At 41.8% G+C, this 23,416-nt stretch overlaps 1 protein-coding gene across 1 annotated transcript; it reads right to left on the bottom strand.

The window, feature by feature from the left end:
• Nucleotides 1–730: 730 nt before the first annotated feature.
• On the bottom strand, nt 731–19,064 carry LOC134375687 (death-inducer obliterator 1-like). Its single transcript, XM_063094347.1, is given in 14 exon segments — nt 731–952; nt 1,857–1,946; nt 2,645–2,798; nt 3,085–3,589; nt 3,826–3,961; nt 4,226–4,279; nt 4,282–4,332; nt 4,476–4,592; nt 5,745–5,904; nt 6,044–6,488; nt 11,537–11,750; nt 14,986–15,198; nt 17,149–17,470; nt 18,229–19,064. Coding segments are annotated over 14 exon segments (3,519 nt in total).
• Nucleotides 19,065–23,416: the final 4,352 nt, after the last annotated feature.

Below are 23,416 nucleotides of genomic sequence, written 5' to 3'. Positions count from 1 at the left end.
CACATCTAGGGGAGGAGCAAGAGAGGACCAGATTTCCCAGGGGTAACTCTCTGGGTTCACTCCATTTTGGTAGCTCCTGTGTCATGAGTGTTAACCTGGAGAGTGGTGTGTGTCCCAAGAAAGCGCAGAAGTAAAGGCCACAAGGGCTGCAGCAGGGAAGAGGCAGCCCTGTGGGAGGCCGGGCACCAGCTGGGCACAGGATGGTACTTCCCCACCTCCCATGTGAGGGCTGCTGTGAGGTTTACAATTCATAAAGTGTGTGAAAATAGGCAAGTAAGTAGGTGAGATATTGAAAGACCAGCTTCAGTTAAAATGTGCCATCTTCCACAGAGGCGACACCCCCACCTGATGCCCTCCAAAACACCAGCGTGTACAGTGTATATGAAGACTTTTTAGATCCATGTCTGTATCCGTTGAGTTCATGGTGGAAGGTCTAGCCTCAGACTCAGTGGTTAGAATTAAGCCACATATATGGTGAAAGAAACCAAGGACAAGGGTTACATACTGATACTAATCAATTCCTCTGTGGGCCTTTAATTCCAAAAAGTTGGCATGAGTCAAGCCCATGCCAGGTGTTAAGAGTGGGCTCCAGTTGGTGCTGGGGCCATGCTGGGAGTGATGGATTCCAGCCCCCGACACAAGTCCAGGAAGTGGAGGGGCCCGTACAGGATCCCAACTCAGCAGGACTATATGTCACAGGAGAATATGTGTGGGTATCACATGTTCCTAATTACCACCCAGAAAGTTGGTGCTTACCTGGTCCCGCAAAGGGCAAGAGTGCGGATGGAATAGGGTCCTTAGCACCCAGTGGAATGAGGTAGAGGTTCTTGATGTGCCTGGTCTTATTAGGTACAACACCAAAACGGCCACGACTGCTCAAGTAGGAGTAGAGAGAAACATAGGCAACCTTTTCTTCCTCTGTCAGGGGATGAAAGCGGATCAGACAGAGCTCCTACAATGCAAACAGAGGACAGGGGAAAGACTTTACCTGTGGCCATGAGAGGAAAGCATCTGCTTTAAAATTTGTACCCAAACCTCAAAAGTACAGCCTGAAATGGGAGATTTTAGCAATTCTGATTTTGACTTTCATAGCCTTATTGTCCAACATTTGAAATAATGAAATAATGAAGTAGTAAAAGAAATTCACAATCAAGCATCCGAATGCTTGACTCCAGTCTTGGTTTCAGCAGGACACCCTTTAAAATGACTTCTACTCACAGCCTCAATTTCAGAGAGCTCTCCTGTGAGAGGGACAGGCCATGTAAGGTGTAGGCTTACCCACGTCTGCAGCAAAGTAAGCTTTCCCGCATGCACAGCGGCTGTGGGCACGGTGAGCAGCTGCACGATCTGCAGCCATTCCCTGTGTGTCTCCACATGGGAGGGTTAAACTAGGCACAGGGTCTAATCCCTTTTGGGAATCTGATGGAAAACTGTACATACAGACACACGCAGCTGTAGCTAATTCTCAGGGGTTCCCAGAAAACCAAAACCCATTCAAGAGCCTAGGCTGGGTGCCTTTTGCCAGATCACCTCCAAATTCCCATTGTACTCCTTCAATCATAAAAAAATAAAAATAAAAATGAGGAAATAAAGTTTTTACATTTTTTTTACTAAAATGTAATCATATAGACATGACTATAGTAAAGAAAAAAAAAAACCCTTCTATCACTGTATTTCTCAAACACACCATCACACAGGAATGGAACTATATAAACTTACTTTAACATTCACCTGAAAGTGTCTAGTAAGTTGCAGGCTGACATTCCAACTGTTAACCATCAAAATGAAAGGTTAAAAAAGATGTTTAAATAAGCTCTATGTTCCATTGTTGCAGAGACCATACTATAAGCGGATACCTTAGACACAGAAGACTTGAGTTCACCAACATAATCCCAAACCATCTTCGGTGCGATCCTCCCACCGATGTGAATTGTGTTGGGCAAGTCCTAAATAAAAAGTACTTTGAGTAAATCACTTGTGAAATTCTAGTGTTCAAAAAGAGACTAATGCAGTAACATGAAGGCACCAAACAACCCAAAATTCAAGAAAACAACAATTCCAAGGAAAATGGTGATAACCGTATTAAATACTGACTGGTGAACTACCATCCAGGATTACAAGCTCCCAAACCCAAAGGTGGTGTAATAACCTTCTGACAAACAGGATTGTTTAGAAACTACTGCGCAACCTTTTTATGTAATCTTTTGTGAACGCACACACACACACATACAGTAATGATTCAGTTATTACCAGGATAACTGACTTGCCACTCCTTCCTAAGGTCATAAATTCTAGTGCCATCTTTGTTAACTTTGAAAAATGAAAGACCTATCAGGAGGTTACACCTGCCACCCACACTATGCAGGTTACAGACGCCTGGCCATGCTGGTGGCTGGGCACACATGTGTGGTAAATGCCCTTGCTAAACAGATCACTGCTAAACAGATCACTGTTCTGCCCCACTGCTCAAATTTCTGCTCTGTGCAAACCTGCTGGCCCACTGCGGCAACCATTATCTTGCTTTCAGACGTACTTAAGTAACCAGGCAGCCAGCGTAAGAGTGTCACATGTCTGCCTGTAGTAGAGGAAATCCTGTGAAAGACACATACACACAAGCACACACACATATACTCTTCGTACTAACCTCACTGAGATAATCAAAACACCCAGAGACAGGATATGCTTTAGTGACAAATTCTGCTACACTTTTCATGTTAATAAATCCTTTCCAAACAGTGTTCAGTTGAGATAAAAAGTGGGTCGTATCTCCTTCTTCAGAGGAATGTGACTCAGAGACACTGTAAAACAAAACCATGAAAAATAAGGAAATCTGTGTACAATGAGAATTTCAAAAGAATGAAGACCATGTGTTTAAAAGTAAAAATTCCTGCAAGTTTTGGTAGCTTACTTTTGCCAATTAAATGTTTTAATCATAAGGATATAAATAAGACATTTTGGTCAAAGAACAAATAAACTGAATTGTATTTCTGAGTAAAATTAAGAGTTGAAATCACCAATTGCCTCCATTCATTAGTTCAAAAGAAAACTTCATTGGCTCTTTCAGACTATATCTGAAATACACACCTGATATTCTGTGATGGAACTGACAAGTGTCCTGGGTCAGGGGATGAGGACGGCTTAGCCAGTATGAACCTGGGCACCATCACAGAAGTCAAAGCAGGCATTGGTGTGTCTTGTTTGGTTTCTACCACGTGGGCACTGTCTGGCTGGGCTGCTATGGAGGCTGTGACTGTGCACAATCCACTTGGACCAGTCCTGGAGTCCCAGCTTGACATAATGACCGAGGTGATCACTGCATTCCCACGGCCTTCCACTGGGGAGAGCTCAGGAATGACATCTCCTGGGGGCCCAGAGAAATACTTTCTCTTCAGGTTTGGATGAGAAGCACTTTCCAGGTCTGGCTCAGAAGCATTTCTGGGCAGAGTTCCTGGTGTTCCTTCATCAGCTGAGTTAGGAACTGGATCAGATGGAGAGCTGACACACTTGGATTTTAAGTCTTCTTTCTTAGCAGAAGCCAACAATTTCTGTTTTTTCAGAGGTGGCTCATCTTCTGATGAGTAAATGTGACCTGAGGTAAATGAGGAAAGACATGGTGAGAAATCTGGCACATCCAAGACCACAGCGTGCTCATGAGCAGATAATTGCTTACGAGAACCCAAAAGCAACAATGCAAAGAGAGGAGCTAACTTCATGAACTCCAGAAATCCATTCTACCCTTTTTGTTTGTTTGTTTAAACTCACCTTTACAAGGATTAGTGATTTTAAACAAAATCCAGTTTAACATTATCCCCAAATTATGCTCACCTGTACAGATTTTACAATTTAGATTAAAAAGTTGCGCCTCACGGTGGCTTGTTGTGTCTTTCAACAAACTGCTACAGACGTCCAGAAGGGGCTGGGGGCTTTTTTCAGGGACAGCTTGTACTGATTCTTGCTGTTCCTCAAAGAAAACAAAAAGGTAGGTCATTTATTTTCCAATGCCATTTCCAAATTAACAGCACACATGAAAAAAGGTGGATGTGATTAAGAACCGCTAGACGAAAAAAAAAGGACCACTGGATACAAGTCCTTGAGAAGTAATGAAATTATATATATTTGTTATAAGCTCAGTGTCCTGCCCAATAATTTAAGACACCTAAAAACATTTGGAATGGAGAAATTTTACTCTATCTTTTCTGAACCCTGAAAATACCAAAATGCTCACACCTAAGACTGACACGGGTGTAGAATCTTTTATACTGGGAATGGTTTCCTGTTTTTAATGTCAGTCTTTTTGCCTTCATGGCACAATTTAGTTCTGGATTCTATCACCTAAAATAAAAAAGACAAAAATCAAGTCCTCCACCTTGTTTTCCAGGAGGAAAGCATATCACTCCTGCAAACAGTGTATTATTTGACTTCTGGTAAAGTTAAGTCTCTGGTATCTGAAGCAGCCATTCTGAGTCAGTACTCACAGATGTCATCAGTTTCTCTTTCCCCCGGGAACTTTCCTTAGATCCAAGTTCTTCTGGCTTCATTCTCACAAGTTTTGCCAAAGAGATTTCTCCACGCAAAACACGACGGAAGAGTCCCTATAAAGAAACATCATTCATTCATTCATCCATTCATTCAAACAATATCTGTGTGTGTTAATGTGGAGGCTACAGAAACAACAAAGCAGCACAAGAAGCTCTGCCTGGAGGTTCAAGGACCACTGGACAAAAAACCAAAGCTTTCAATGGAAGGCTGCACTGCACAGAGCCCTGCAGAGGCGCGACCTCACCTGCCTCCCAAAGCAGTCCCTTGAGAGCACGCACCAGGCCGCCCAGCTGAGAGCAAATGGAGGCACAGAAAACATGCGTTTCAAAGTCAAGCAAGGCCCATGTTGCACTGATTCTTCTTTAAAAAATAAAAAGTCACCTCCGCAGGAAAAACAAAATCATGTACACAATTTGGAATACAGGTCAGAAATATACAGTATTAGGAATACAGACAGGAAGAAATGACTTGTGCTGGGGGGCTGTTAACCACGCTGAGATGCAGAGTATCTGTCCCTGGTTCTACTGCACAGCTAAGAGCTCAGAGAGTGACACAGAGGACCAGAAGACTGGGAGCCCTGGAGGCAGGAGGCAAGAGACTGTACCAGATGTGCAGCTCAGCCTTCTCAGATTCCATTTCCATTTTCATTGCAGGAGAACAACCCCCACTCCACGGCTGCTATGAGGACTGAGCTGCCCTGCAGCACCTGTCCAAATGGTGAGAACTGGAGGGGCTGCTCCTTATTATTACTGTGAAGTAGCCCAAATTGTTGGGCTCACTCAAGTGAGGAGAGAAAAGAAAATAAGGCAGAAAAGGCTGTCTGTAGCCAGAATATGGACACACCCAAATTCTAGATTAAAGAATCTGTACTTTACTTTAGAGCCAATGAAAGGATGGACATGTGATTTGGCACTGCAATGTTTAGAAGAGGCTAATCTGGTGAAATAAAAGATGAACTTCAGCCACTGAGATCACTGACAAGAGTCCACTTAAGGTAGGGAACAGAAAGATCCGCAAGTAACACCAAGTACATGGGGGCATACAGAAGTGTCACAGAGGATAAAAATACTTTCTAACTTTCATGGAAAGAATATAAATGTTGCAAATGCTCTTTGATGTATTACTGTGAAACTCAGCTAATAGAAAACACACACCAAGTTTCCTTCTGCGTCAGGAATACTGCAGTACACAGAGACCACACACACCTGATTTTTAGGATCCTTGAGGTTGAACAGGAGGCTGCGGTATTTCCTCATGTAGCGAATATCTGTAACTTGAAACAAGTTAAACATTTCCTTCTCCAGATGAAGGGCGATGTTTCCTACTTCTTTCTCTGTCATGATTAAGTCATCACTGTCACTGACTCTGAATGGAATGAAAAAGAAACTACATAAAACCCTTGAATTTGGATACATTACATTTTTGAAACAGTGGGGCAATCTCAAAGTGATCACGCCATACATGGAAGAGCTTCCACAGATAAAAGCCAAGGACAACAGCCCACCTTTTCCACAAAATCTCTTTCAAGGAGCATCGTATATTCTGCCGAATTTGTGAACTGGGCTGTGACTGGGCAAGGCTCCAGGTCCCAAGGTGTCCTGGGACTGGAGAGGCCACAGGAAGAGAAGTTGTTACCGGCTTCCCAATGGCTCCAACCAAAGCAGCAGATCCAGGGAACTGTCTGGAAGCCACCGTCTGCATGACAGCACAAGTGCCACCTGATGGGGTGCCCGAGAGCCACGGCTTTTGTGAGATGGTGCCCTTGAAGCTACAGGGTGCCTTTTTAATGGCCGGTTTGGCTGCTGCCACATTAGCAAATGGAGGAGACATCTTTGGAGCGAGATGTCTTGGTGATGGTCGTTTGCCCACCAAGCAGCCCGGGGAGGCTTTTCTCTTTGAGGCCGAGGCCACCGCTGCCTTCTCCTCTGCTCTTCCATCTGCCTTCCTGGCTGCAAGAGAGAGCGCAGGTGTGCGGGTGACACAGGAGAACAGGCTTCAAACACGCCCACCCTTAACTAGCAAGAGCTTACTAGGCATTACTGAATAGGATACATCTAGAAAAAAGGATTTTTAAAATCTTAAAATTCAGAAAAGAAGCATAATTAAGGGCTGTCAGCAGTATTTATTATAGACTATGGCTTATTTCAGATAGAAAAATGCTTTATTATTTTATTATATTAAAGCTTTTACTTCGACCAACAAACTCCATAATCAAAGACTCAATTTACTCCTCAGTTGAGCTTTAAAACTGAAGGACAAACTTCATTTTACCAAAAAAACAAATAAAAATACCCTACATAGGTTTAGGATAGCACTACAGAATTCAAGTGCAATTTTCTTGTAAACTTGAGTTTCAAAACTCTTTTCAGGAAGGGTAAACAGATGAGTGCTCCTTACATGCACATTCAACCCCAAGTGGACCTCTGTGGCAACCACATCTGAGCGGGGGGGGGGTTCACATGCCACATTGTCCTACTAGACGAGTCACTTGTAGGTGATGCCATTAATGAAATATGGAAAGGTGAGAGGAATTTGCAAGATGGGGAAAGTCAATCATGTTTCCATACTAAGAATTGGCAACCAACAACATAATAATGTTGCTGTTTAAATGTCCCCCTTTAAAGCCTTCTAGTCATTATTCAATTAATGTGGTAAACAGTAAATTAGTGCTTTTAATTAAAACAAGGATTATAGTCAAAAGCTCAAAAAAAACCCTCAAAAGCCCCCAACTTGCACAAAAACCTTTACATGCCAGGAAAGAACCCATTGCATTATAATCCTATATAGTCCACCAGAACTCAAAGATCAGAACTGCAGCCCCTCAGCTAGGCAGGGGCTCTGGTGCAGACGGCATGTCAGTGGATGATGCTTGTTTGGCAACAGTACATGAAAAAATGCTCAGCATCACTAGTCATCAGAGAAATTCAAATCAAAACCACACCGAGATATCATCTCACTCCAGTTAGACTGACCATTATTAAAAAGACCATTAATAACAAATGCTACTGAGGATATGGGGAAAGGAGAACTCTGCTACAACGTTGGTGGGGCTGTAAATTAGCACAGCCACTATGGAAAACAGCAAAGAAGCTTCCTCAAATACTGACAGCACTACCATATGATCCAGCAATCCCACTACTGTATATATATCCAAAGAAATGGAAATCACTTCAAAGGGTTACCTGCACTCCCACGTTCACTGCAGCTCTATTTACAATAGCCAAAATATAGAACCAACCTCCGTGCCCATCGACAGATGACTGGATAAGGAAAATGTGATACATGTACACAATGGAATACTACACAGCTATGAAAAATGAATGAAATTCTGCCATTTGTAACAACCTGGATGAGTCTGGAGAAAATTATGTTGTGTGAAATAAGCCAGACAAGGATAGATAAATACCACATGCTCTCACTTATAACTAGGTGCTAAGAAAGAAAGAAACAGAAGAAAAGTAACAAAGAAACAGAAAAGACTACAATTCCTTGAACTTTCAGAAGGACAGAAGAAACTAACGGTTACTAGAGATGTGGGGATGGAGGGAGGGAGGGAGTTTGGGGCATGATGGATCAGGTAAAGGGCATAAAGAAAAATCACGATTTGTAATAATGAATATGCTAATAACAATATTTTTAAAAGTAAGACACTTTAAATACAAAAAGAATGTCATTATTGGCTTTCAAGAAAATTCCAGCTATGTGGATTACATTAAAAACCAGCTGTCAAGCTAAATCCTTTATCAGAACAAATTTTGATATTTCGTCAAATTGGGAGGAGAATGCTGGTTTAGATATACAATATCTGGTTACTCCCAGCCTCATTTATTTGTCACTGACAACTCTGGGAGAGACAGAGAAAATGGCTTATGCAACTTGTAAAAAAAAACACAGACACACCCTCCACCACTAGCTTTAAATTTCTACACAACGATCTTGGGATCTGGTATTCTACCATATGTTTGTTTTAGTAAAGGAAACTTACTCATGATTTCAATGCAATGTTCTTCTGGAGCCAATGCCAGAATTTATCCTTGAGGACACATGTACTCCTGGATCCATTTCACACTGTGCCTGGCCACCTGTGTGGCACACACACATGAGCGGGAGGACAAGGCTTTCAGATGGGGAACTCACACAAGCAATTATCTGGGTTTACATCTGCAGGCTATTAAGGTTTTCCTTTTCAACTTCCACAGCTAGAATTAAACTGCAGAAATCTGTTTTCTACTTAAAATCTGTTCACATCCCAAATGTTTTAAGTTACTTTACAAGACTTTAGGGAGTCCAATATACTGGGAATTGTGTCTGTAAATATAAAGACCAGGCACTTCCATTCCAAAATTGTAATAAAGCACAAATACGTTAGAAAAGAATTTTTAGCACACTTCATGCCTTGAGTAATGGGGGGTAAACAGTGGAAACAAAGAGAGGCAATATGGAAGCAAACAGATATAATAACACAAGAGAAACACCATTTTCTTGGGGAGAACTAAAAAGCAAACTGTGTCTGTAAACTAAGGAAATTATACAGAAATCCACCCCCCCAAAATTTACAAAAATTTCATGTTAATCGCATCACCTTGAGAATGTGAAGGATAATTTAACAGGCAGGGCACCTCCTTAAGCAGGAGCAGAGAGCTTCCTGCACAGCAAGGCCCAGTTCACTGAGCAGCTATACCTGTGCCCACACACCGAGGGCAGCACCAGCCATGTGGGAGCAGAGGATGTTGTCAAGGCCACCTCCACAAGCAGCAGCAATGCTCAGCTCTACACCACAGGACTTCTCACAATGTACACAGTCACACAGACTGGAAATGGACCCGATATCAGCCTCAGGACCCCCGCCCCCTGAAAGCATTTCTGCAGCCAGTCAGGGAGACAAGGGTCTTCATGGAGTGCAGTTATGATGGGCTGTGTACATGCTGCCCCCTCCCACTATACCTGTCAGGACTCAGAGGATGTGCCCTGCTACCAAAAAGTCAGAGATGTTTGGTGGGAGAGAGAGGCAGAGGCACATTGAACTTGAATTATTTTACCCATGACCCTACTCTCCTCCCAATCATCATTTGGAAAAATGACATTTCTGGGGAAACAGAAAATGATCACAAGCAAGTAGCTAAAATGTATGTCCCTTATAAATTTGAGATATCAATCAATTTCAATTTTGAGATGTAGAGATGTGCTGGGAAGGTTAATTAGCCATATCAGTGTCAGTGAAAAGCTGATGGAAGAAGTGGGAAAGGCCAAAGGAGAAAACCTATGAGTACAGAAATTACCCTCTCTGATCTGGCCTTCCATCCATCCCTGTCCCCCCTCAAAAAGTGAGTGAAGTAGGAGATTACTTCCCCATCTTTTCCTCTCTCCAATGTGCACAGTCTCCTCAACCCCCACAGTTGGAGTATTGGGGTCAGCTCTCCAATTCTGGTCAACACAGAGAAAAACTAACTGAACTGAAATTAATCATCCAAATTATCTCTTCTGTGGTTATTTATACCCCCCAGTTTTTCTTTCCTTTACTGTTAAGTGCATATAATCAATTTAATTAAAGCATTTTAGCAGAATGTTAAAAAGTGACTGCTCCAATCCCTTTCCCAGATATGAGATACTTATTTTAACATCTGTTCATTGGCTCTAAAAGTGCTGTTTTGCATAGGTGCTATAATTGGATGAACATATGAGACATGCTATTTGCTGGCTTGAAATTCTCAGCTCAAACAAGCTAAGGTGTATGGAGATTCATTATAACACAGTAACAGGTTAATTCAATTGGGATTCCATTTCTTACGTCTTGGGCTGCTTACATAACCAAAAGGAATTACTTTTTTTATATACATATATAGACCACAATAGATCTAGCACCTACCTACAGAAGTACCGCCCCGCCAAGTGATGTGTTCAAAGGACAATAAAAAGGAAAACACAGAACACATTTATAATCCTGAAATCTAGGGCTATTTAATCTTTTTGGTGTTTATTTTATAAGGCACAAAATGCACTATGAACACCATAAATAAGAACTGATTTGACCATAGTTTTATGATAGAATAAAATGTATCGGATGGATTGAATTTAAATTTTTAATTTAACGGTGCAGCATTAGTCTCAGAAACAAGATGCATGATCGAATCAACAAGCTGCGTGATCTAATCGGGTTTAATGGATCTATTTGGAATATCCTCATTACATTAATTTGAAATGTATGCCAGGGTATGACCTTTAATAGTCTGATCTTTCATAAAAGCTTAAGAGATGAGCCAGGAAACCAGTCACACTTAGAATTCTCAGCACTTTCTCTTTAGTGAGGACACCCTGCGGTTCCACATGGGCAAGCACACCCCTCACTCACTGTGGGATCTACAGAGCAGCAGTAAATGCCCTTCAAAATTCAAATGCATGTTATCTGGGTGTGTACTATATGAGTAGGACATGAAAAAACTCCCACCTGTCCAGTCAGAGTTAAACTTAACTCCTGAAAAGCATACCTAAGTTGAATACGAGATGCAACACTAATTTGCAGAGGTTCACAGAACATATAAAAAAAAGTGCTGATTTTATGTGCTGAGATTGGATCATGTGGGAAAACTTAAGTTTCATATGGGCTGTAAGAAGACTAACTGATGTTTGGACAATGAGGAATTTTAAATGCTGGGCAGTCTATCTATTCAGATTTTGCTGAAGACAATACAAACGCTTATCAGAGCCTGATAAGGAAAACAGATTTAAAAACTTAATCATCAAGGTGAAACATTTACTAATGAGGTTTGTACACCTTTTTGGAAAACGCGGACTGGAAGTCCCAAGAGATTAGAGATAGATCCTCAGTGTCAGGAGGCATCTTGCACATGGGCATTCCCTTCCAGCACTGATGGTGCAGCCAGTGTTTATGAACAGCATTAAAACACAACTGCAACCCCCAGTCCTGGACAGGCTCAGGAAATGGCTGTCTGGAAAGAGTGGGAGGGGTCCAGGAGGCCAGCCCCCAGGTGATACATACATTTGCACAACAGTGATGATGAGACAGTGGAAGTCTTTTCCAGCTTTACTGCACTGTAATTGTGGTTGCTTGCCCAGGACGGCATGCTGCTTTCACAAGTTGTCTCCTTCCCGAGGGATTTGCTCCTAGAAAAAGCCACCACCGCCTTCTTCACTGTGCCTTCTTTTTTTTCTGGAGCTGGTCTCTCGTGCAGAGAAGAGCTTTTAATGCCTCCCTGGATAATAAGTAAAACCCCAATTATTAAGAAGGCCAGAAAGTACACCTCCACTTCATTTCACTGAGCAAGAAAGGTCATAATCCTATACCTTCTTTGGGTCATCTACCCTGCGTCTGCACACCACATTTGCCTAGCAGCAGTCTGGCTACCTTTGCACATTGAGCTAACACTTAGCACTCCCACCTCTTATTCAGGATTCCAACTTTTTGAGTGACAAGAAGATCCCTGACACAGGACCCCCTGTAACCTTGCTGAGGTATGAGAGCAGTGACACAGGATGCAGGAAGAGCACAAATGATGTTTCTTTATCCTCTGCCAGGCCCAGGGCATGCTTGGTGCAGCCATTTTCCTCCTGGGTGCAGCAGCAACCACTTCTTTGTCAGTTCTATGCTTTAAAACTACCAACTTTAAAAATTAAGTCACCTAAAAGTAAAATAAGCATTTGAAAATAATCAAGAAAACTCTCCAAACAGTGTTAGTTACACTTTGCTTGTCATAAATGTAACATCAACCTGAGCCCCAGGACAGGCCTGAGAGAAGAACCTGTGATTTCCAGCAATCCCTGAATTCTCCCCAAATTCCACAGAGTACCAAGGTCAGCCTCATCCACCTGGAAGCAGGCAAGAAGCAGAGCATACCTGGAGTCCAAGGCAGGACCTGAGGGCAGCATCTCCTGCCTGGAAGCAGACACGGAGCACACTAAAAAACCCCTTCCACATGGGTGGGCCACCACAGCCACTACCACAGCCATGGCTGCTGCAAAAGCAGCTCAAGACCACCACAGTATCACAGCTGTCATGCAGACAGCCTACCAGATACCTAATGGCATTGACACCAGTGGAGTGTGGAAAAAGAAGGACAGCCTTCTCTTCAAAGCCCACTCCAGAGTAACAGAAGAAGCAGCAACTATTCTCTAACAGATGACCAGACATAAATATAGAGATTCTAGAAATATGAAAATCCAAGAAAATATGACACCACCAAAAGAATACAGTAACTCACCAATACCAGACTGTATATAGCAAGAAACCCTTGCAAGGACATAAGGGGTATTATGAGCAACAATCTTAAAGGAACTCACTGACATAAGAGAAGACTCAGACAACATAAAGAAATGAGAAAAAAATCTATGATATAAGGGAGGAAATTTACAAAGAGATTAATATCTTATAAAAGAATGATCAGAACTCATGGAACTGAAAGATTCACTCAACGAAATAACACAATGAATAGCCTTAAGCAGCAGGATAGAACAAGCAGAAGAAATGATTTCTTATCTTGAAGATGAGCTTTTTAAAAATTACCCAGGCAGGAAAAAAAGAAAAAAGAAAGAAAGAAAAGGAAAAAAACCTTTAAAAAAGGAAGAAAATCTAAGAGAGCTACAAGGCAACCTTAGGCACACAAAAATTCAACTCATGGGTGTTCCAGAAGAGGAGGAGAAATGAAAAGGCATGGAAAACCTATCCAATGAAATAATAATGGTAAACTTCCCAGGAACAGGGAGAGACATGGACCTCCAGACCCAGGAAGCTCAAAGATCCCCAAACAGATTCACCCCAATAATCCTCTCCAAGACACACAGTAAGTAGTCAAACTGGCAAAGCTCAAAGACAAAGAGAATATTTTAAAAGAAGCAAGAGAAAAGCATCAAGTCACCTATAAGGGAGCCCTTATCAGACTAACAGCAAACTTTTCAACAGTAACTCTGCAGGACAGAAGGAAATGGGATGACATACTGAAAATACTAAAAGAAATAAACTGCCAGAGAAGCACACCATATCCTGTAAGGCTATCCCTCAGAAATGAGAGAGAAATAGTGTATTTTCCAGACAAAAATTGTGGGAGTTTACCACCATGTCACCAGCCCTGTAAGAAATCCTCAAGGGAGTCCTACACCAGCAATTCAAAAAATAGTAATCACCCATCTTACTAGCCATAGTTCTGTTGAAACTGCTTCTTACAAAATTCAGTCGTGGTAGGTGATGTGTTTCAAGAAATTTATTCATTTCATCTAGATGATCTAATTTGTTGACCAACAATTATGCATAGTATTCTCCTATAACCCTTTTGATTTCTGTAAATTTCATTGTAATGACCCCTCTTTCATTTCTGATTTTAGTTATTTGAGTTTTCTTTTTTCTTAGTCCACCTAGACAAAGGTTTGCCAATTTTATGGATCTCATCAAACTACCAACATTTACTTTCATTGATTTTCCCTACATTTTTTTCTATTTTCTTTCATTTTCTATACTCTAATTTTTATTAGTTACATTCTTTGCTAAGTCTGGGCTTAGTTTGCTCTTCATTTTCTAGTTTCCTGAGGTGCAAAGGTGATTGCTGATTTGAGATCTTTCTTTTTTACTAATATATGTATTTATATTAAATAAACTTCTCTTTCAGCAAAAAATAAAACATAAGTAAATAAATAAAAACAGGTAAGCTATGGAGACAGTAAAAAGACCAGAGGTTATGGAGGAGGAATGGATGAATAGGTAGAGAGGATTTCAAGGCAATGAAATTCTGTGACAGTATCATGGTAGACACACATCATTAAACATCTGTCCAAACCCACAGAATACACAAAAAAGTGTGAACTCTAATGTAAACTGTGGTCTTTGGATGACGATGATGTATAAATCTGTTTCATTAATTGTAACAAATGTACCACTTTTTTGGGCAATGTTGCTAATGGGACAAGCTACACATGTGTGGGTCAGGGGTATACATGGGAAATCTCTGTACTTCCTGCTCAATATTGCTGTGAACCTAAAACTGCTCTAAAAAGTAAAGTCTATTAAAAATAAATGAATAAAAATAATAAACAAACAATCTTGTGAGTGAGGTCTCAAATGAAGAACACAGACTTGTCCAGAGCTCACCTCCCTCCCAACTGCCCTGTGTGTCTACTCTCTATACAAACTCCATCGGGTGACTACCAACTCTTTTATTCAAGACTGCTGCCAGTGTCCTGAAGTCTTATGTTCTCCATGCAGCAGTGAGTTACCTGCTTTTGCTTTACTGCATTTATATGACTGAATTTCAGCTAATGGGTTATGAAAAAAAAAATAGGTGGAAAAGGTGGAAGACAAAGGTAAAGGTGATACTATCTGCAGTACATCTGTATCTGCTTTCCCTTACATTCTACAAATAAATAAAAAAACAAGTCTCAGGGGGAAACACTGTTAAACAAATTTTGCTCCAATTGTTCAAAGGGTGGTCTGAGTCAACTTACCTGAACACTATACTGTGCAAGACGGAGCTTCTCTGGCTTCATCTTGATCTTCTCCTTAGGTTTTGGCTTCTGTTCTTTGCCTGAACTTAAGCATTTCATAGTAGCTGCAGCATGTTTAAGAATGCGGTCCTTGCTGCAGTAGGCCAGGTTGGGCTGCACCACAGTGGAGCGCCCAGGGCGGGTACACCTGGAGGTGCCTGGAGCCTCTACCACCTGCAGAACAAAACAGGGAGCTTCAGACAGTGTGCTTGCCAATTTCTGCAGTTAAAATGCTGTGTAAAATCACTATGTGTAGTACCAAGCTCACTGTTTTTAATTAAGAGATGTCAATAATATTTTTAATATGAATAAAATCCTATCTTTACTTATTCAAACTACATGAGTGTATTTCCCCGAGGCAAGGTATTCACATTTTAACTGTCCTTCAAACCATCTGTGGTGGGCAGAACTCTAAGGTGACCCTTAGGACACCTGCCGCTGGTACATATGCTCTGTATAATTCCCTCCATCTTGAGCGTGAGCAAGGTCCATGCACACGATGAGACTTCATACCTACAATCAGGTTCTGGTATAGGGCAAACGTGCAGTAATTGCACAGGTAAGCAAGGTCCCAAATGAGATGACCAGAAAGGACCCTTAAGAGAGAAACTGGCCTTTCCTAAAGAGAGGAGACTCCATTGCTGATTGTGAAATAAGCTACCCTGCTTTGGGAAGGCCAACCAAGTTTAGGATCTGAGTACAGCTGCTAGATAAAATACGGGACACACAACTAAATCTGGATTTCAGATAAACAAACAAAAAATATTATATAAGTATGCCACAAAAATTGCATGGGACATACTTATATACTGAACAGCATGAGGGATTCTGGAAGGGGATCTTTCCCCTGCTGAGCCTCTGATGAGACAAGAGTCACAGCCTGACTGCAGTCCTGTTAAGATCCCAATCAGAGGGCCCAGTGAAGTCATGCCCAGGCTTGAGAACAACAGAAACTGAAACCATAAATGTGTGATGTTCTAAGCTAAGTTTGTGGTAGTGTGGTATATAGTAACAAAAACCTAATACAGCACAAGATGTACACTTGGTTGCTTCTGTGTTGATGGTCAAGACTAAAATACACATGAAGGCATCCCTCAAATGTACTTAAGTGAAAACTTATTTCTCAAATTAAATAATTAACATAGTTATTTTTCTTCCACAGGATCTGTTTTACTTAGAATAAAGTTTTATATAAGCTTAAGTAAAACACATTGAGTATAAAGATGAAATGGAGAAATTTTCCTATTAATTTTTCTTAATGACTGTGATATTAACAGTAGTGTCATATTTCCATTTAGTCAGTCTTAATACTTTCATGGCACATTTATTTAAATGGCTCAGTCCTTGCACTTCCACCTTGCAGCTAACAGTGCAAGAGTGTTCATAAGGCAGAGATGCTTTGAGACACAGCAACCTCAAAGCCTCCTGTTTGGTTGGCCCCAGTTAGAGGACAAGCTGCCAGGGTAGGGGTGGGCCAGGGACTCAGGAAGGCCCAGAGTGAAACATGCTCTGAGTCATGCCCCCTCATGGGCACTGGAATGGAGATTATGAGCATGTGACATCTCTCCTCAGAAGCTGACATATCTGGAAAAAATGAAGAATCACAGTCCCAGAGGGACATAAAAACCAGGTAGGAAGGAGTGTCAAGGAAATAGCCACAAGGCAGAGAAATGACACACTGAGCCAAGAACAGTGAGGGTCAGACTGATGCAGTCACCAAGACCACTCAGGGCTTCCCACACCAAGATGGCAAAAGAACCACAAGGCAGCTCGAGATGGTGTGTGTGGGTGGACAGGAGGGCACACGCATTTCAGCCATTCAAAAACAATGCTGCTGATACACATAAAATACATAAGTAACATCAAGAACATGGAAATAAAAGTGATTGTTAAGAATTAAGTGCACAACAGCTGATGAGGTAGGTACAGATGCTTGTCCAGATGGTGTGGGCAGGAGATAGGGGCAGAGCTCAGGAAGCCCCACCCAGATGCAGCACCTGTCTTGGTAGAAATTAGCTTATTTCAAGACAGAAACTTTCCCAACCTTGATATTTCTGCCAATAGCAAGTCTGGAACCCATAAGTTCATCCCCTTAATGTTTACCTCAGTAGGCAAAATACTCACAGGCTGGCAAAGCTTGAGTTTTTTCTTGCCACTTGGATTTGCAGCTTTCTCAACTCTCCTCTTTATCTTTTGGTCTTCACTAGATTTTTGCTCCACTGTTCCTGTACTTGTAAACTCTGTGTCATCAGCATCTCCAGGTCTAAATTTAGTTTCCTGATGGTCTGTGGTTTCTGCCTTAGTCTCATCCTGCACTTGCAGAACGGTGCAGTTTGGGCAGATATAATCTTCCCTGTTCCTTTCCAAAAGCCTTCCTCGAGCCTGAGAAGCGCCCCCAGAATTGCCACGAAACCGTTCTTCACATCGGTCACAGCAACTCATAAACCTGAAATCATAAAATAATGATATTAGGAATGGGACGTGAGGGACAAACACTTACTTTTGACAAATTAAGAAGTCCAATAGGTTTTAACATTCTATTGCTTAGAAAATGCAAATATACATAAAAGTACAGAGAACGGAACAAAGAACACATATGTCCCTCTACTGATTTTACTAACATTCAACTAAATTTGTGTATCCTTTTTTGGCTGGAGTGAACTATAGGCTTTCCAGGCATTGTACCCTAACTACTTCAGTATATGTCTCCTCAAAACAGCAGTGATGCCTTTGTCCCACCAACAAGCCAATAGAGATTCCTTAACAACAAAGTCTAGCGAAGACTCTGAGCTGCCCCCATGTCCACACTGGGGTTCCACCAGTCTGCACCTGGCCCTCTGCTGTCTCCCAAGGAACAGTCTATGGGAGCTCTCTCTGACAGATTACTGAGACCACGTGTGGGGTACTCGGCAGCCACTGGCTGCACATGGCTGGGTGGGGGCAGAGGATTCTCACCTCCTCCCATGCTCATCACTTTGACTGTAAACAGCCACATGTTGGGTGGCTACCACAGGGGAGGGGTGGCTCTAGGCTGGCCTTTCATTCCTTTTTTGATAATGATGAGTTCATCTTTTTTGAATAAACAAATTATTCATCCAGCCTAGCTTTGTAACATTTAAAATCAAAACAAATATAAACACTATTTTCACGACCCGGATTTCTTTTAAAGCTGGGGCAGCCCATCCCTGTCCTCCCATGACCCACCTGTTGTTACGAGGCTGGAGACACATGCGGTCCAGGGTGTTGGGGTCGTGCAGCTCACATTCAGACTTAGGCTTGCCCGGGTCCCTGCTCTCTTCATCTTTCACTTGCTGAGCTGCTGCCCTCTCCCGCTGACTCTCTTGGTCATCGGTCACTGCCTGGGACACAACCCTCTGGACAGTCTCTGGCTCTTGCTTGCTGGGCAGAGCATTCTCGACAGTAGTTCCTGCCTCGACATGCACAGTGTCTGTGGGATTCTCCTCCCGACGCTTCTTTCTCAGGTGATTCTGGATGCCTTTCAGGGGCCTGTCAGGTGGCTCTTGCTCTCGCTTTCCCCAAAGGCGATTCTGAAGCTCCTTCAAAGTCAGGCCATCACTGTCATTGTCGGAGGTGTCCTCCTTTTCCTTGCTTCCTCTGGCCTTTCCAGAAGAGGCAGGTCGCTCCTGTACACTCAAGGAACCAGAGTGGGGGCCACTTTTCATCTCACAGGTACTTCCTATCCTCCCTTCCAAGGCAGTTTCAACATCTGGGACTGGACAAGACATTGGCTCACTGGAATCTTCAAAGGAGACATGAGCATTCTTCCTTCCTCGGCGCTGAACTATTGTGAGGGATTCCTCCACTGGCTCGGTGCACTGTGGCCACGTCCCACTGCGTCCCAAGGCCAGGCTGTGCTGCCGTGGGGGCTGCTGCCCCTGTGAGCCTGCCTCCACATCTCCCACACTCTCTCGCTTAGCAACAGTTGTTCTTCCGAATCCCTGGGTTTTGATGAAGGCTTTCCTTGTGGGTTTGATCATCTCAGGTGCGTCCTCACTGCGCAGGTCACCTTTACTTTCCATACCTAATGAGAAAATGTAATCACATCATGACCAGCAAGCCACTGAGCAAAAAGATGACACAACCTCAACCACACACAAGAGGGAGCACAACCTGTCTAAATGTAAATAAGAACAGGATGAAATGGAACAATCCTCTACCTACAAGATGTGGGACTGTGCATGAAGTAAGCCCTGTTGACCAGTGTTTCATGAAGTGTGGCACGTGAAGTGTGGCACATAAGATGATTTCAGGAGACTCATTAAGGAAACTTTAATAGTTACATATGTAATGTTTGGTAGGAAAAAACAGTCAGCAACTCAAATGTGTCCTGCTGCCATTTACCTGCTAAGGACAGGGCTTTACAAAACAGGGATCAGGGAACAAAGGAAATAAGCTCCAGCACAAGTTTGGTAAAGACAGGATCACAGAGTGATGTTGACAGACAGCCAGCAAGGGGACTGGCCATATCTAATTGGCTCTGGAGTCCTAGGCTGCAGACCACCCTGCTGGAGATTACATGTAGGGGAGAGGACCAGCTGAGCCCTGGCCTTTAGCTGCCCTGACCCAGGACCAGGAGGGATGCTGCTCTTGGACCCTCCATACCAGCCTTCCTGCTGGCTGAACTCTGAGTGATCCTCTTGGGTGCCATGTGGGAGAAGCACTGCTTAGATTCCACAACGTTGAGAGATAAGAAACAGGCATTGTTTTAGTACACTGAGTTTCTGGGATATTGTCAGCAGCAACAGATAACTGAGACACTTAGAAAATATGAACCTAGGCAATAGCTTTAAAGTATAACACTTTTCTCTATTTTTTTCACTTTCTAATAGGTTCTAGAGGATCATGTTTGTGAAACTTTTGCTCTTGTTTAAAACAACAAAACCTGAAAAACAGTACATACCATGAGAATTCTTTTCCAAGCTGTCCAGCTTTAATCACATTTAAATGCTAATGACTCTGGTTTCTGTGATGTTCCACCTGAGGGAACAGACAGGTATTAAATGAAAACCTTAAAAACATAAAACACACAACTTAAGATCACTTGCAACCTAAATTTTTCTTTTTGCTTCCATCTAAATGTTGTCACTTCCCAGTTTCCTATCCAGCTGTAGGTGCTGCCTGACTGCAAACCTGACCCACACACTCCTCAGTCACCCAGAAACTGGTGAGGCATGGACCACACCCCTTCCTTTATGCCCCGACATGGCTAAACTAAACCAGGCACCAACACTGACCCTGCATCAGCATGGAAACCCCAGGCCCCCAGTAGTGTGCAGAGGATCCTCTGTGATGGTGGCAACACAAAGGGGGGCTTACCATGCCAGCTGGGGACACTGGGCAAATCACACTGAGCTGCTCTCATCTAGGAGGCAATGCTGACCTGAAAAGGTCATAGGTTTGAAATGTGAGAAATAACACAAAAAGCAAAGACATGCTCCTTATCAGTACATACAGCAGAGCTGTTACTATACTACAGTATACTACATTATACTTGTAATAGATAATTATAATACAACGCTAAATTACAATTGTTTATTCATTCTTGCTAAATATTTTACTTTTTGGGAAACACTTTCTTTGCTTACACAAATCAGCAAACTTTCAGTAAATTTGATAGACATTTTAAAAGAAAGTCAAGTCCCAATTTTCTTATAACACTTTGAATTTCTACTAAAGACGCAGTCTGAGGAGCCTGCACCAAGAAGGGCATGTGGATGCAGTACCTCTACCGCTGGGACCTGCCTCTGTGGGGAAAGCTTTCTGTAGGAGGAATAAAGGGACGCTGTGAATCAAATTCTTTTTGTTTGTTTCTTGGGTGGCTGGCCGGTAAGGGGATCCAAACCACTGACCTTGGTGTTAGCATGTAAACCTAATTCTTAACAGATGATTTTCAAATGAAAACTTTAGGCAAAAGTTTAGAATATTTCAAATAAATATGAATGTTCCATTATGTCAATCTCCTTACAAATGAATCCCACTTTATTAACAGAAGACACAAACTTATTAAGTTAAAATTTAGTTATTACCATTTAACAGTACTGATACTTTACAAACCTAATAATGAAAGCTTGGATACTTTTTCTGCTGGAATCCTAAATACAAAACAAAAAACAAAAAGCAAAGAAAAAAACCCCAAAAACCTAGCTGACAAAATCTCTTGGTTCAAGTAGACAGCCAGGCCTCACAACACCGTTGTTGTTGGTCACTGTTCACAAGTAACAGGATTCATATTTTCAACATCTCACTTTATCTAGAGATACTAAAAGAAAATTAAAAAATAATTTTTTATAACTCTTAAATAACTAACTAAAGCCACATATCAGTAGTTTTAAAATAAAAAGGCACTACACTTTCCAAGTGATCTTATATTTGAATGTACATTATGTTACCCACAAATACATCTGGGGAGTTGGAAAAAAGCACATAACACCCTCTTTAAGGACTTTATCACAGAAAGGCAGATATTACCAGTACACTCAGAGAGAAGGGACTTAGAGAGGCCGGGAAGGAGCGGACAATCTTGGGTTTGCCCAGGGGGGCTGGCAGAGGCACAGAAGATGAAGGCTCAGAGGTCAGCCATCAGACATCTCCTTCTTTCCAAGTATAAGCCTGCTTCAGAGGTGAACTCAGCTCAACAAAACCCAGCACAGAGCAGAGAAACACGAACAAAAGGTGAAAAGGCTGAACAAAATTGTATATGAATGTAACTATTCAAAAACTCATAATATTGTAGCTATGTCATCATTTTAATCAAAAAACTAAGAAAATCTTTAGAAGATTAATGTTTACAATTACTAAACATCAATGTGGCACAGTTAATCTATGTGTACTTAAATAACATTTCTCCTTCTAGATGCTCTTTCAATAGTCACACCTAAACACTCACTTGAGATGCTTTTCTTTCTAGGTAGGACCTGAATATCTACCTTTTTCTAGCACATCTGCCCCAGAGCCCACCCTCCTGAGCAACTTCTCACCTGCTCCAGCTGCCCCCTCTAACTGTGGTCTCCCTGGTGACCTCGGAACAGAGAGGAAAACATTCCGCCTCATCCTTTTAAAGAGACGGTGACCATTTAGTGTTCATTGATTAGCCCAATGACATCATCATGGTCACATAATCTCTTCAATGTAGTAAACCTACCCTCAAAATGCCTGCTTCAAGAATTCAGAAACTACCTGGAAATACATTTTTATATTTCACAAGACTGAACATTTATAAAAGCAATGTTCTCAGGAATGAAAAACCACTTTTAAAAATTCAAATTCTATATTAATCTGAAAACATGTTTATGGATTTAAGTTCTGAATAATCAGAAAAAATGTAGTTATTTCTGTTAAGTAGAATGAGATAAAGGACATATTCAGAACAGATGGGATCATTCCACATATGCAAAATTGATATCTTTTTATAATTTCTTCAACACTGGGAATCTAATATAAAATTTCAGTTAGCTTGTGAAATAAAAACATATGTATACCAAGGCAAAGTAAAACAAAAAATTGTTAAATTGCTAGCACAACTTAGAATTAGTGTATCACTCTACCCACTACCCAGCACATTACATGGGGAACATGGTCAATCACACCATATTAACACTATTTATTCTCAATAGGAAGAGAAAGGTGGGATTCTCTGAAACTGGGAAAGCAAACAAACTGTAGGGTAACACTGAATGTACTGAATTTAAAATTATCTTTCTACATTTCTAAGCACAAATTTCTTCTCAGCTGAAAACTGCTCTACTTCCTACTAACTAGAAGTTGGGATGATGCTATGGAATCTAAGATTAAATATTATGTATGCATACATTTGTGCGTGCGTGCGTGCGCATGCACACATGCATGCAGAAACCTGGACTGCCACAATGGAGCCTATTGTCCAGGCCAAAGACTTGAAGCACTGGGAACCTCTCCCCACTCCACCTCCCAGCCTGAACCACCTTGGCATTTGAGTATTCCAGCCCTACCCGGACTTCCTTCTGGCAGACCTCTATACCAGAAGTGGGAAATGTGGAGGAACACACTGCATCTGGCCAATAGGAAACACCCTCTGCCGATTGCAAAGATGTTCTGGCCAATGACAGAGGCCTCTGTATACATGCTGCTCTCCACTAACTTCCAGCCTTTTAATATAAAATGTTTGCTACATTGAGGACTCTAGATGTAAAGAGGTTACCAATGTATGATAAAGTAAAGTTAAAAGTGTCACCTCTTGTAAATGTCCATTTTTTTATTGTTTTGAACCCTAAGGCTATATTAAATAAAGTGATAAAAGTGGACATTATTGATTTGTTCTCAGGCTTTAAGGTAAAGCATCTAGTCTTTCACCATTAAGCATGATATTAGCAGTACTTTTATATAGGCACCCTTT

Source organism: Cynocephalus volans, chromosome 4 (assembly GCF_027409185.1).
Source record: "Cynocephalus volans isolate mCynVol1 chromosome 4, mCynVol1.pri, whole genome shotgun sequence".
Classification (NCBI taxonomy): Eukaryota; Metazoa; Chordata; class Mammalia; order Dermoptera; family Cynocephalidae; genus Cynocephalus; species Cynocephalus volans.
This window is presented reverse-complemented; position numbering and strand designations above follow the sequence as displayed.